Source organism: Amyelois transitella, chromosome 14 (genome assembly GCF_032362555.1).
Source record: "Amyelois transitella isolate CPQ chromosome 14, ilAmyTran1.1, whole genome shotgun sequence".
Classification (NCBI taxonomy): domain Eukaryota; kingdom Metazoa; phylum Arthropoda; class Insecta; order Lepidoptera; family Pyralidae; genus Amyelois; species Amyelois transitella.
Window position 1 is genome coordinate 2,207,640 of NC_083517.1, and position 14,608 is coordinate 2,222,247.

A 14,608-nucleotide genomic window follows, 5' to 3' on the forward strand; every position below is an offset into this window, starting at 1 on the left:
TTTGTCGCAGAAGCTTTCGCCATAGCGGTTTCCTACGGTCTTTACTTCAAACTCAACACTGATAGGGGTGAGTAAAAATTTAAGATTTACGATGATTCTCATTTTGTTTACAGTAGTAACTTGCAAGTTCCCTTGGCTTATAATTTATCGTGTAAGAGAAAATGTATTTGTATTGTTGCATTTCATGTTATGACCTTATTTCTCTCACATACGGAAATTCTATCGTTTATTGCTATCGCCTCAACTCTTATGATAATTCATATGGACGTCGACTTTGTAAGGTATTTAACTGTACAGATTGGTCAAAATGTACTCGTTCAATTGATTGGTCTGGTTATTTGTCATATTGAATATGGATCAAATTATTTCTCGCATTTCAGAATTTCGACTGTACATGTACAAGAACCACAACTGGGTCTTGGACGGTTATTACAGTCTTGGAGAAAGACTTGGAGGACTGAAAACACGCGAGCTCGACTACAAAGTTTGGAATAACGAAGGAAAAATATAATACCTCGGTGAGATGAGTATAGCGATTAGGGCTACGTTTTGGGTGGTGACCTTCGGAGGCATTGGTTATGCGTTATTCAAGGTGGTCAAACCTGATGATGAGCTACTTAAAAAGGTCAATATTTATCAGTAATTTTTGTCATGAATGAAATTTTGTGTCTGAAACAGTGGAGTTATTTTACTAGTTTCATGCACAATATTTCAGTGTTGTTGTGTTGTATTGTAACTAACTTGGCATGCTTTATTCCATCTAAAACTGAAGGCTTTAAGTTTACAGATGGACCAAACATTTTATATCAGTTTGTTATGTACTCATTGCATTATAATTGATATTTCATTTGAGCAAACACTCTGTATCATTAAAATATTGGGGATTCATTTCTGAGACTCATCATGGTTTGATCAATTTTGACATTCCTGATTAAAATTAAAAAAGATTGTCAATTTTCAATAATTATTTTATTTCTCATTTTTCAGCTTGACGAAGGCTCTAAACATACAGATACAAGAAAATTCTCTCGTGAAACAATATCAGTTTTAAAAGAGGCCGCTGACCCAAATTCAGAAATTAGTAGAAAAGTAGACGAATTGCTCAAGAGAGGAAAATGAATGACAAAAGTAGTGTTATAGATAGATTGAATAAAAGAGATGCACAGAGATTAGAAAAACTCCAGAAAGCACATAAAGCCAGGGACGAGGTTAACGTTAGCAATGAAAATGAGGAATATTTCGCTAGTTCATTTAAAGTCAAATCAGAATACATTGAAGACTTATTATCACAAATTCCAACTTTAGAAACCAGTGCCCTTCCGTCCGTTTTCGACAATATCAAGAGAGAAGTCAATGAACTGCAAAAACATGTAGTCACATCATCTTTCTTCCTTAAAGAATTTAACATGCGCAAATATTTGGGAATAGTGCAGAATTTGCAAACAAAATGTTACGAATTAGAAGAAAGGTATGTACCACGAAAAAAATTTGGTTTCACAAGAAAGAAGCTTCCTAAAGCACACAATGATAAACAGAAATTTTCTGATGAAACAGACAGTGCCGCAGCCAGCAATAAGTGGGACGAGAAGTTCTTTGGGTTTGATTCTAAAGTAAATGAGATTTTAACACTTGAAAGTGATGACTTGTTCCAAAGGGATGTTGCGTTGCGTAATCTCAGAAACTGTACAGTAGGGTTGAAAGGTGTTATGGGGACTTTGCACATTACCAATTTAGATAATTGTATCATATTAGCTGGGCCCGTAACATCTTCGGTTTTTGTTGAGAAATGTAATGACTGTAAAATAGTGGTGGCATGCCAACAACTTCGTATGCACACCTCCAGCAACTGTGATGTCTATTTACATGTGACAAGCAAAGGCATAGTGGAGGACTGCACAGGCATCAAGACTGCTCCCTACAATTTGTATTATGATGATCTTGAGAAACACTTTAAAATGTCATCATTCGATACAAATGTGAACAACTGGGATCGATTGGATGATTTCAATTGGTTGGCGCCCGACATTCCTTCTCCTAATTGGTCAACATTAGATGTTTCACAGAGAATTTCGAATTGGGGTGAATGGTGGAAGAGATTACCATCATAATTTTTATTACTATATTGTTCCAGCTAAGCTCTTTAGGTGCGAGGCCCAGATGGGTATGCGTGCGTTGAATGACATTGTTAAAGATCGCGGGTGAGTCGGACAATAACATAATGACCACTCAGCATTCACCTTGTTTTGAGACTGATGATGTTTTTATATCGCCTCTGTAAAATACAAGTAATAATTTTTCTTTGAATAAATGATAATGATAGCATCGCACATAATCCTATGACCTCGCTCTTAAAGTTTAGCCTTAGATACAGATCTATCTCTAAATATAAGGAATATGAGATATTCCATGTGTATCTCAAATTACACAAACGCCATCATACATTTACTAAATTTGCTAACGTTAACTTTTTTTTATAAACTTTCATTTTATTCCAGACTAATATATTGGTCATTGCCTTTATCAAGTTTGCATTTTAATTTAGGGTCTAACCACATTGTACAAATAGCCTTATATACGGATAAATTAATAAAAAAAACACCAGTGCACGTTGCAAACTTCGCAATACGCAATTCCTCATGTAAGGAATCTAAACTAAGCTTAAGCTTGCACTGGAGATAATAAATAAAATGAGAAATCTAAATTTCTGTGCGGAAATAATGAAAATATAATTTGCTTAGATAATACATTAAGTAGCATTTATGAAAACTATAAATTATGTAATAAAGGAATTTATAACGATATTATTTTGTTTATTTTATCAAGGTTTACTTAAAGGGTTCATACTTAAAACTTTTTTATACTTGGTCGAAGGGTTCATAATAAAAATGCGATTCAACATATGAATATTAAATTTTATTTCTACAATGGAAATATATATAACTTGCCGTCAAATACATCACAGTATTGAAAATCATTAATTTCCAACCACAAGAATAAAATTACATTTTATAATGTTTAAATTACACTTATTTTATCATTACATTTAGATAGTCAGCCTACCTCCACGCATGAGATCTATTTGGCGAATATAAATATCTTGGCTAAAATAAATCTCTTAATCTTTCTGGTTTTTAAAATCATGGTATCCATACAGATTATTTAGAACTCGTCATTTAAAAAAAAATACACAGCTGATGAGAACATGCGTGGATAAATTGCTAAAATAGTTTATTTAATCTTTCCCTATCATGTTTCTATGCGATAAGACAAAATATCAAATTAAGACTTAGCAAAATAAGATATGATTAGGTGTATAATTGATTTTTTTAACCTAAGGCTTATTATATCACAAAGTTTACTCAAATTAAATGCTTATATGCGCAACTTTTGGAAGTAAATTGAGCAATGCCGGGAACACTCGAAACACACCCTGTTTGACAAATTCACCCCATGTTTATTGTTGAAATACTAGCTTTTATCACGCAGCTTCGCCCGCGCGTAATTAGCGGGAACTATAGTTAAAGAAAAAAAAAAGGAAAGAGAAAGAGAAAAGAAGGGAAAGAGGCGTGATGTTATGTATGTATAGTTAACCGGGATGAAAAGTGCCCTATGTCCTTATCCTGACTCAATTATAAAATATGAAAACTCTTAAGAAAATTAGTTCAGTAGATAACGATTAAAGAGGCAACAAACAAACTTACTTTCGCATTTATAATATTAGTTGGGATTCTTTATATAACGTGTGATGTGATAAATTAACTGTAATTGTGAACATTTTAAAACTAATTTAATTTCTAAATAAACTTACTATAACTAAACCGAATTAATACAATTATATTGTCAAATAAATAAAATATGGATGGATTCTCATACATAAAGTTCAAACTAAATTCTAAAGAAATTAATTGATTTATAGTATTATCCTATTCACTCAACACAACAGTTTATAAAATGTTGCTAAAAGTTGTGTTGAAAAAATAAAATGTTAGTATTTTATCAATAAACGTCATAAAATAAAATTCATAAAACAAGTATTCAAAGTTAGGTTACATGTGGCACGAAAAAATAATTACAATATTTTAAATAACATTTTGTATAAGGGGAAGAATTATTTTTTTAATTTAAGCCATGGTATACCTACTAACTACACACGTTATGTTAATCCATGGCTAAATTAAAAAGGAGTATTAAAAATTCATTTTAAATGCATTATGTAAATCTGGCAAGTGAGCATTTTTAATTGCGATAGTTATGGAGAATTCAACGAAAGTAAAAAAATAAAATAATCTCATCTGTTATAGCAATTCTAAAATAAGTTAGTCTTTTTTCGTTGCATTCTCCCTTCAGGCAGATTTTTAATTTATTACGATCTGTATTTCTTAATTACACGGGTACTCGAGAGACCTTCAGGAGTTCACGAACTTTCATACCACTAGGTACTTATGTTTGAGGTTAAATAGACATAGTGAAGTTAATAAATAAATGTGCATTTGATATCTTTTTCTCGGCCGTTTATACATATATTGACATTAATTATAATTGGTGATGTGTAAAAATTAAATAAAAATGTGACCTTTGGCTGTACAATATTTAGCCTTGTGAGTTGGATGAAACGAGTTCAATTGAAGAATGGTTTTACTTAGGTATATTTTTTTTGTATCCGAGAGCCAAACAATGGAAAGAATTGAATTATTTTTCTTTGCCTAATCACTTAGATATAATCTAAAAACAAAGTGTTTATACACTTATGCACCCTTGGATCTAGAAAATATTAATAGAAGGAAAACTGAAAAAAGGTAAAAGTAGGAAATAAGAAAGAATTCACTTTGTCTTAAATATTTTTGTACCCTAAAAGAAAAGGTATTTATTTACTACATTTAAGTTCCTACATTAAAAAAAAAATCTTCGTTTTGTGAAAATAATTTGGCGGACCTAAAGTCACAAATATTATTAGGGCTGTACATAAGTATTATATGTATTTAATTTGAAAGATACAGTACTAATAAACAATATTATTGCGTTATAAAATTTCCCTATAAACTACAAATACTGAGATTACTGCTACAAATTTTTCATAAAACAGGAATGTGCACAATATTTTAAGTACAAAAATAGCCAAATGATTCTATCAATAACTTTACATTGTATTTTTTTACAATTTACAATTTTTACAGACGTGGGGACAATTTAAAATTAAGAAAGTATACCGTCAAGTAGTAAAGCAGCAAAATAAGGTTGGCTAAAAGAAAATAATAAAAATCTGTGCTAAACAGAAAGCAAAAAAAGAAAATATAACAATATACTATAATTTCTATTCGTGAATTAAGTTTTACTCGACATAGGTATATGTATATGTGTCCAGTTCATTTATAATGAGAGCAGACAAAATATATTTTTTTAACTGAAACCGAGTGCCTCTTTCATCAGTCTTATCTACGATATGAATACAATTCAGATTAATAAAGAAAAGTAAAAAAAAAATTATCTTACACTCTCAATTCAAAACGCAGTTTAAAACCGGCATAAACATTAAAATTTGGAACGAGGGAAAATATTATAAAATTCGTTATTTAAATTTGTAATTAGGTTAATCTCACCAGTTCGCTTTCTGATGGGTTATGGTCCACTTTTGGTAGGTATTATTGGGATCGCAGGGCGCGAGCCCTAGGGTTCGGGCGTGCGCTTGAAGCGTCAGGCAGTAGCCGTGCAACCGATGGATCAATTGATTGTGCTCCTCCTCATACCTGCGGGGCAAATGCATTGAAGTTAATATAAAGAAATAAAACTAAACGTAAACATACAACTTTTCTATCTGGCCAGTATTTTTATAAATCATAATGATAAGAATTATTCTTAAAATTCTAAATACTGTGCCTACGACGCTTACTTGTCAGATTTTTTTAGAAAAACCATTGCTCGCCCATCGCCTACAAGAATAATCCCAAGTTTATTAACCTATCCCGTTTTTATTATACCTGTTATTAACATTTTTAAGCTATATAATAATATTATGATCTCAAGATCTTACGCAAATTTTAGCCACTGAATTGAATGGAGCTTAAATTAAGCGTGATCGAAGATTTTGAAGCTTCGTACGAAAGCTTCCAGCAACGGCTAACTAATCACGCTTTAATAATAAATGTTACCTCCCAAGGTCTGGCGTAAACGTAAGACTACAAATAGCCTGCTTGATAGACTCGGTATCAGCTTCCACATAATGCTCCCCAACCCCAAGGTGCCCTGTCTCATTCTGACAGAACAACTGACTCAGACCTGTCTTGTGGCACTTTGATCCTTTATAAAAAAACCTATATTACCTCCAAGGTCCATCTACGGTGCCAAGCCTACATATAGCCTGCTTGAGAGACTCGGTATCAGCTTCCACACAACGTTCTCCAACACCAAGCTGCCCTGCCTCATTCAGACGGAACAGTTGACTGTGACCCGTTCCGTGGCACGACGATGTTCCTAAAGAAACAATCATAATCATTGCATTTAAAAGTCAAAACTTGGTACAGGTGGTTCACGGCGCTTTAGAACCAGAAATGTCATCTAACTAGTTCTCTAGTACTGTAATAATGTGAGTATGAACTAATTGCTAATTTGTGGGTCGTTGTTGTTCGTGTTGGAAATAAAAAGGATTTCATTTTGAGGTCACATTCCTCTCTGGAAAGGAAAAAGCTGTTGAACTAGCCGTGTTTCATCATAGAGGGCTAAAAGTAATAAGTTTCCAGTTAATATCCGATGGGATATTTTTTTTTCTTCAAAATGCATGTATATAAATTTGTATGGATCGTCAAGGTCTGAGGTGGAACCTGAACTATTCCCCTGGGACAAGAAATAGGACTAACACAAGAAGGATGGTGAAACTAAGACTTATGGTGAAACCAAGTGACTTTAGACCCGGTTGCATACTAATCTCTTTGGATAGGAACCCGGGGTATGCCTTTGACCATGGATCCTGGGTTGAGTGAGTCAGGTTTTTACACGAAGCAACTCCCATCTGACCTCTACATGCTGACGTGTTTTTCATGATGATGCTAACAAAATCAAACTCACCTATGTACGCAGGCGCAGCTTTCCCCATAGTATCTAAGCACAAACCACTCGCTTTATTCTTCACCATGCCCCAATGTGTGTTCTTTGGCAGTTTGGGAAACTTGTCGTACACATCATACGCTACATTCTCCATGAACCACGAAAACTCCTTGCATTTCAGTCTATCTTTCAGTGCTAACTGCTCTGTTATATCACCCATATCTAAGAATCTAGCAGTGGGCTCTCGTGTGTAGAAATATTCCTTATGTTCCTCATCAAACCAAGTCTCGATCACTCTCTTATAGTTAATAGTTATCAAGGAACCTTTACGATTCTTCGCTAAATTACCAAAAGAGTATGGCATAAAAGCTCTGTAAACATGGCCTACTCTCGAGCATGGTACCCACTCAATGCTGCCACCACACTGCCAGATTTTAAAACTCAATTCAAAATTCTCCCCTCCCCAAACCAACAGTCCAGGGTCATACGCTCCTATTTCAAGGAAATATTGTCTATTGATAGCGAATAACCCTCCAGCGTGCGTAGGACTTTTATACGGCTCCGATTTATGTTTATGGAGGTTGCTTTCTCTATCGGGAACCTCATTTTCTTTATACAGCATTCCCCATTCAAATATCCCTCTATAGTTCGTTCCGTGTTGGTAAACTGGTCTATATTCGAAGGTCCTGTGGTCTATACCGTCTATGACTGGTACTGTCATGATTCTATAGTCTCTGTATATTGGTGCTAGTAGTGGGGGTAGCCAGTTAACGTTCACTTCGCAGTGGGCGTCGAGGAAGACTATGACGTCACCGGTAGCCTCTTGGGCCCCGCGGGATCTGGTACGGATTAGACCCTCGCGTTGAGTATTTCTGATCAGTCTTACTTTTCCATTCCAGCGTTTAATATACTTGTCGAGGTTTTCGCCCAAGTTCTCTTTATCGGAATAATCGTCCACCTATGAAATGAAGAATATTTTTTTTTTACTTTCCTCTGTGTAGTTTAAGGCTGTTAAAGCCTAAAAACACCTTACAAAGAAAACAACTAAGTATTAAAAACCTCCATATGGTCATCGCCTCAACGAGGTCATTTTCATATGGCAATCCGGCAATCGCTCTACATTATTTGACACTGGCGGCCTAAGTATAACACATTAATACACCACACACCATATATAATATACTTTTTTAACAGTGAAATATCTTTCATAGTCGGCTCGATATTTCAAGATAGCCCTTACAAACAAACAATCAAAGTTATAAACTTACCTCTTTATAATATTAGTATAGATTTCCATCCATGCGCCGTGTCTTCTAAAAAGTCTGAATCAAGAGGTGATGTTAAAGAAGAACACTTACCAACACAATCTCGTGCAGTATGTTCGGTGGTGAACGGTCTATGACCGTGTGGACGGTTCGCATCAGGACCGAGAAGCCCTCGTTGTGAAACACGATGATCACCGACGTGCTCGGCAAGTTGACTGGGTAATGCCAGTACTTGCACTCGTCCAGTCTAGTGTCAGGAACTGTTCTGCAATTTTAATAGAACCTTTAAATTTTGGCGTCCATTGGAAAATTGTCTGATACGCCAACGACACTAAAGTTTTAGCTGATGTTAAGGGAGTTTGCGAGGTAACAGCTCTTAACTCTGAAATTCCCGATTGAATTGGGCAAAATAACATTGATTCTTGATTAAACTCATGTTGGTAGTCCTGGTTGCGTCTCCTGATCCTGGTCCGCCAAACCGGATAAGTACCTACCAATTTTCTTTTGCAAAGTACTCCCAAAATTATGTGGCAAAGTTTTAACACATTGGCCTTAACAGAAACACACCTTGCTCGCGCAATTAAAATTCTCACAATGATGAATTTTTTTCTTTATCCTTTGTCCCAGCACTTAATAGGGCCACTCCATAGCCATTCTTTGCAGTTGGCTTATAACCTTGGGATTCTACCTTTAGGCGGTGATCTCTTCAGCTGAAAGTGACAAGGTGGGCCACGGTCACTTTCAGCTGAACCTTCCAGTCTTTTGACGGTTGGCTCTGTTTACCCTGCAAGGGTACATACACATGATTATATGCCGTGTTCACTGTAATCTTACCTGTTCATGGCGATATCATCCGAGGCAGCAATGTTCATGCCATATATACTTTCAGAGTCTGCTATATCGTTGTCCCGCCCTACCATATGGTACGGTTTGCCTTCTTGCCCAGGTCCTTTCACCACTATCCGGTCTTTGGGTTCAAAGTTGCCAAGTTCTAGAAAAAGGCAAATAAAAAATATTTTTTTCTTAACCCAGGCTGTTAAAGATTATCAAAGGAAAGGGTAATATACTTGAGTTTCTTCTCTTAGGTGATCCACATGATCATTAAACAAACAGATGATTAAAGCAAAGATGGAATAGACCAAAAAAAGTATATTTATTAACTGCCCCCTAGTTGCCATGCACAACACCGTTTTTTTCGGGCGAAAAACTATAGCTGTTTCACTTTCTATTAGGATATTCATTTAACATCCTAATTAAACATTAAATAGTTTGTCACACACATGCTATGCTAAGGGGGCTGGAGACTATCATACATACAAACTCTAGAGCAATAAGTAAAACCTTGTCACATTTTTTGCAACTTTGTTTTCACTACATGAATTAAATAATTTTGTTACACCTGTAGTAGTTTGAAATCAGTAAAATGCTAGCATGAGAACAATTTTTATTGCTTGTATATTGATCCAAGTTTGCAGTGTGTTATTACAGTTAACATAAACAAAGATAAGCAAAGATTGGAAAGCCATGATTTTTTTTACAATGTGTAAATACATAGTACATTAAATCAGGTCGTCAATTATCTTATTGATGGAATTGAGCTTATAATAGTGACAGGTTACATGCCCATCACCTAAAAAAAGAAACCAAAGTTTATTAGCTTATCCCTTAGCCGCCTTTTACGACACCAATGAGAAAGAGATGAGTGTGCTCCAATTCTGAAATGCCGGGATTTATATAAAATTGAAAAGTTTTCATCGAACAATTTATTTGTGTACACATTGTACACGCAAACATACACGCCGGCAGATTAAATAGGGCTAATAACTGTAGTTTGTCATAGTGAAATTTCCCACAAAAATACATATCAGTACTCTGACAATATTTTACCTGTTTTTAGTACCGGGTATTCATCCGGATGAGATTTGTATGATGAAGCTTTATAATCAGATATAACTGGTTGGGCTTCTATATTATTCCTACTCCACTTATTTAAAGCATATATTAAAAGCAGCAGGATAGCACACACCGAAGAGATACGGATAATACGACCACGCCTAACATTTGTTATCCTCATTTTCGACAGATTTGCGGCACTAATTAAAAATTAGAATTAAAACAAATAAATGCACAAACAAGTGCAGTTTTCTGATGTTGACGTAGACGACACGACTAGATTGAGTGTTACCAGTTACCAACTCCCACAAAGGGAAGCAGCTGTCAAGTTGCGTCAATGAGATGATGGCAATCATACCTTAGACTACTATATTACAATTTCTTTGCCTAATATTTTATGAGTGGCCCTCACTGACTTGATATTGACATTGACAGCAATAATTCAATTCGTTTCGTTGAATTTAAATTGTTTGTTTGCCCCTGCGTCGATCGCTCGGTGTTTGTATGTTTGTGGTTTGAGTTTTGTGGATGTGAATTAAAGAAAAAGAACATAATTCTAATTAAACAAGTATCTATTTACAGAAAAACTAAAATAAAGTATAATTTAAAATTATGGAGCGCGGTAAGTATAAATCTTTTGAAATTGTATTATGAATCGATGGGTTCACTCTAATTAATTACTTGAATAAACTTTCTTCTTTCTAGCTCAACCGTTTTCAATTGAGAACTTCATTATCAACTGGAATGGGGACTTTCCTAATTATCCTCTGACGGTGCCAGATTTGAAAAATCCACAGGCTTTGATGGGTGCCTTACTACAAGTTTTCGACAGACTAGCTATTGACCGTGACGCTATTCTTATGGTCAGTATAAGCTCTTTGTGATTTTTAGATATTTCTCATGATATCACTCTTGCTATTCTGATTCAAGGTTTACTTGCTTTTGATGAGTGAAGTGGAATCAGTCCATCAATAGAAAGCTTTTGATTTTACTCTCAAAACTGACTGTTTAACTGCCTGATATAATATATATATTTGTTTTTTCATTAAATTTTAGCCACCACCAGAAGAAAACCGCAACGAACACACTGTCTACTACGCAGACCTGATCCCTGTGATCAATATGACCCGTGTGATCAATCACCTTGTTGCCGTGATGCCACAAGTGAACATCACAATCAGCGTGATGCATTTCCTACAGCCTACACCCGTCACCTCGCACTCTATACTGCTTCTGTTGTTCAATCTCATGGTGTTTAACGAGGAAAGGTTAAGCGAGATAGCTCCGCATGAAGAGGAGCTATTTGCCAAGAGTGAAGAGGTGATTGTTCAAATATTACTAAACCTAAACAGGCTTTGTTATTTCCAAAATTTAAAAAATAATATATACTGGATCAATGGTTTGGTATGAAAAGATGTTGCTCTGCTTATGCAGAGGCATGGGTTCCATTACATTTAAGGCTGTTTTTTTTTCACAATAATATTTCCATAAAATTTTATTTGTTTCTCAATTTCTATTTAAAGATCAAAATATTTTTTTAAAAGTCTCTACTGTTTTTTGAAATTGTATCTTTTTATGTTAATTTTTGTGTGTAAATATGTACTTAATATAATAATGTACTTCTAGGTAAAAGCTTTAGATGACAAAAGGAATCATCTGATTGAGATGCTGAACATACAGGCTGAGGAAAAAGGAAAACGGGCAGAGAGACTGGAAAAGGTAATGAATTGTAGCAATTTCATTAAATGCCTTGTTATAAAAATATATGGAACCCGTGGATTTCACTTGCATGCACATAGGGAATCCAAGTGAAGTTTCTTTAAATTGCACATTTTTGATGTTAGGGTGTTTTGAGCAATTTCCAACTACTTCATGTCAATTAAATGAAATCAGATATAATAAGTTTATTAATATTACAACAATTCACCAAATGTCTAAAAAAATATGTATAGTAATACACATTTAAATCCCATTTTCAGCTAGAACATGACATAAAACAATTGGAAGAGGAACTTCGTCAAGAGAAGGAGGCACATGATGATGATAAACAGGAATTAGAAGCAGTCCTGAAGGAAAATCATCAGATTGAAGTGATTCTTGAACAAAAAAAGACTCAAAGGGATGCGTTGTTGGATGAACTGGCACGTAAGAAGGCTTTAAGAGTTTATGACGCGGACGATATACGAGCCCAAGTGGCACAGGCTGCTCAGAATGTGCAAGAGGCGGATGAAAAGCTGAATGGGTTGAAGGAAACATTGATGCAGAAAGAGTTGTGCCTTAAAAACTTGCAGACCATCAAGCCTGGATTGGACGAGGCAAATAATCTGCTACATGAGATAATGAAGTTGAATGAGAATATAAAGTAAGTATTGTTTTGTATTATAAAAACTTTGTATTGCAAGATATGAGTAGTATTATAAAAACTATGTATTGTCCGGGAGGTCAGAAAAGCAACATGTTAAGACTCTGGCAGGGTTTTTTTTTTTATTTTTTTAATTGGTGGTAAAAGAGCTATCCATTTTATATAATAAAATGTAACTGTCCTATGTCTTTTCTTGAAAGTTTTTGCCGAAAAATCTATATGAGGGATTGATATAAGCCGAAAATTTTTTCAAATATTGCTCTGATTTGAATCCAGCTTTCTCAGATGTGTTAGGCTTGGTACAACTTAAATACTGGTATGTAAAAATTTGTTCTCCCAAAGTATGTAACACGGCCGGTCAGCTTTTATATATTGTAATTGTCGGCGAACGAAGTCGCGGGCAATATTGAAACTTCTTGTTTCAGAGATTACGACTCTGGTGACCTCTGGAAACTTCTTGTTTCAGAGATTACGACTCTGGTGACCTCGACCTGGACAGCAAAGAAGGCGAGCTGGATGTGCTAAGCACCGAGCTGTCGGAGTTGGAAGCTCATCTGAGTGAACTGCAAGCCGCCAGGGCTGCTTCAGCCGAGTGCAGGCGAGAATGCGCTGCTAGGAGGCAACACGACCAACTGGCTGCCATGAGGTATATTTATATATATACATACATATATACCTTTGTGCTAACCCACAACAGCGAACAGGGAACAACCTCGATAATTGCTTTGACAGAGAGTTACATGCGGTGATACCTTCCCATCATGAAGAAGCCAATGTCCCACTGTGATTCAATATTATTAGTTTTCTTACTCTTGTACGAATAGGCCAACTGTCTCTAAAATGCTGCTCTAAATGTCATTTTTCTCTAAAAATTTAATATTTCTCACATATGGCTTACTAAGTGTGCCCTAAAGGGTCGTTCTCACTGGCCGGCAAATTTCGCAACTTGATATTTTCATAGAAGAAAAAATATGTAAATTCGTGTTACAGCGCTCTCCGCGACGCCGAGGAGAAGGACAGGAAGAGCCGCGAGCGCTGCAAGGCGGCGCTGCAGCGCAGCGAGCGCATCCAGCGCGACACCGCGGCGTATGAAGCGGAGAAAGCGGCTGGAATGGAACTGCTGAATAACATGAAGCTCACTTTTACTAATGAGGTAATACTACTAAGGTATTTGGGGTAAAAGCGCTGCAGCGAAGGGAGCACATAAGCAAGCTATCGCTCAGTATGAAAGTCTATAATAAAACCTTTTACGACGGTATTCCGCTCTGCCCTCGTAAAATGAGGAATCTCGACATTTTTAACTATTTCACATGCGAAGTAAAAGCATAGTAGTAGTACTTCAGCTGTTTCTCCTCTGTAAAAGTCAATAAAGACAAATTGCGGCGTAGGGGAGATCGCAGCGTCACCACGTCACACGGAGACCGCGATAGTGTAGAATATTGCTTTTAAAATGTTAAAATTTTGTTTACAGCTTAAATCCATCGACGATGCTTTGCTGGCAAAGATGATCGAATTTAAAATAGGTATGGAAGAAAAGCTTCGGAACAGAAACTAAGAAGAATCTCAGGATATTATACTGTTACAAAACTAAATCAGTTTGAATATATTCAGTACAGATTAGTGGGCATCATGCATGAACCAATTTCTTGTTAGGCTATGTTACAATATCTATCATATTCGCTGCATTAACTCTGTTGCGTACTACGTGGTAGTACGGCTCGAGCGATGCCGTTTCTATCTTCTGTTTCGCTTTTTATTATAACGTGAAACGGGACAGCGATAAAAAAGGAGTCTCGCGTGCCATGTTACGTGGCTGGATATATTTAATAGGAGTTAACATAAATAATTAATAATTATAGATGAATGTAGGTAAGTGTTCTTGTAAATAAATTTATTTTATTATTCTTTTATAACAGTTGTTTCATTTGGTTGAAAAATATTCTGAACCATAGAAGAAGTTTCCATTCTTACTGCCATGAGTTGATTCTTAATGCCATCTTATTTTAATGATAAAGTGTGGAAAATTGACAAATCTACCCAAAGAATATAT

General features: G+C 35.5%; 3 protein-coding genes across 4 annotated transcripts; 2 read left to right on the top strand and 1 right to left on the bottom strand.

Moving 5' to 3' along the window:
• Positions 1–380: 380 nt before the first annotated feature.
• On the top strand, positions 381–2,801 carry LOC106130913 (tubulin-specific chaperone C). 2 transcript variants are annotated; one of them, XM_013329860.2, is made up of 3 exons: positions 524–625; positions 988–1,081; positions 1,141–2,801. In XM_013329860.2, exons 1-3 carry the CDS (start codon positions 524–526, stop codon positions 2,106–2,108), a joined length of 1,164 nt encoding a protein of 387 aa, XP_013185314.1. In that variant the 3' UTR covers positions 2,109–2,801. The 2 variants fall into 2 exon arrangements, with proteins under 2 accessions (XP_060803636.1, XP_013185314.1); XM_060947653.1 differs by lacking the exon at positions 524–625 and adding an exon at positions 381–518 and having other exon boundaries at positions 988–2,801.
• Positions 2,802–2,891: 90 nt separating this feature from the next.
• Positions 2,892–10,489, bottom strand: LOC106130915 (N-acetylgalactosaminyltransferase 7). The gene is made up of 6 exons (XM_013329861.2): positions 10,191–10,489; positions 9,138–9,294; positions 8,397–8,568; positions 7,060–7,996; positions 6,318–6,468; positions 2,892–5,744 (listed from the first exon to the last, which is right to left on the bottom strand). The coding sequence occupies exons 1-6, from the start codon at positions 10,375–10,377 to the stop codon at positions 5,594–5,596; spliced, it is 1,755 nt and encodes a 584-aa protein (XP_013185315.1). The 5' UTR covers positions 10,378–10,489; the 3' UTR covers positions 2,892–5,593.
• Positions 10,490–10,677: 188 nt separating this feature from the next.
• Positions 10,678–14,425, top strand: LOC106130903 (rho-associated protein kinase 2). The gene is made up of 8 exons (XM_013329846.2): positions 10,678–10,818; positions 10,902–11,059; positions 11,253–11,516; positions 11,823–11,915; positions 12,176–12,558; positions 13,025–13,204; positions 13,549–13,711; positions 14,030–14,425. Exons 1-8 carry the CDS (start codon positions 10,809–10,811, stop codon positions 14,111–14,113), a joined length of 1,335 nt encoding a protein of 444 aa, XP_013185300.1. The 5' UTR covers positions 10,678–10,808; the 3' UTR covers positions 14,114–14,425.
• The last annotated feature ends 183 nt before the right edge of the window (positions 14,426–14,608 follow it).

Bases quoted from the DNA above. Each gene is read 5' to 3' on its own strand.
- LOC106130913 (XM_013329860.2), top strand. From the start codon at position 524: ATGAGTATAGCGATTAGGGCTACGTTTTGGGTGGTGACCTTCGGAGGC. The intron at 626-987 runs GTCAATATTTAT...CTCATTTTTCAG, and splicing joins ATGATGAGCTACTTAAAAAG to CTTGACGAAGGCTCTAAACA. The intron at 1,082-1,140 runs GTAGAAAAGTAG...GTAGTGTTATAG, and splicing joins TGACCCAAATTCAGAAATTA to ATAGATTGAATAAAAGAGAT.
- LOC106130903 (XM_013329846.2), top strand. The intron at 11,517-11,822 runs GTGATTGTTCAA...ATGTACTTCTAG, and splicing joins TATTTGCCAAGAGTGAAGAG to GTAAAAGCTTTAGATGACAA. The intron at 13,205-13,548 runs GTATATTTATAT...TTCGTGTTACAG, and splicing joins GACCAACTGGCTGCCATGAG to CGCTCTCCGCGACGCCGAGG.
- LOC106130915 (XM_013329861.2), bottom strand. From the start codon at position 10,377: ATGAGGATAACAAATGTTAGGCGTGGTCGTATTATCCGTATCTCTTCG. The intron at 9,295-10,190 runs GTAAAATATTGT...GCCTTTTTCTAG, and splicing joins ATACCCGGTACTAAAAACAG to AACTTGGCAACTTTGAACCC. The intron at 6,469-7,059 runs GTGAGTTTGATT...TTGTTTCTTTAG, and splicing joins AGCTGCGCCTGCGTACATAG to GAACATCGTCGTGCCACGGA.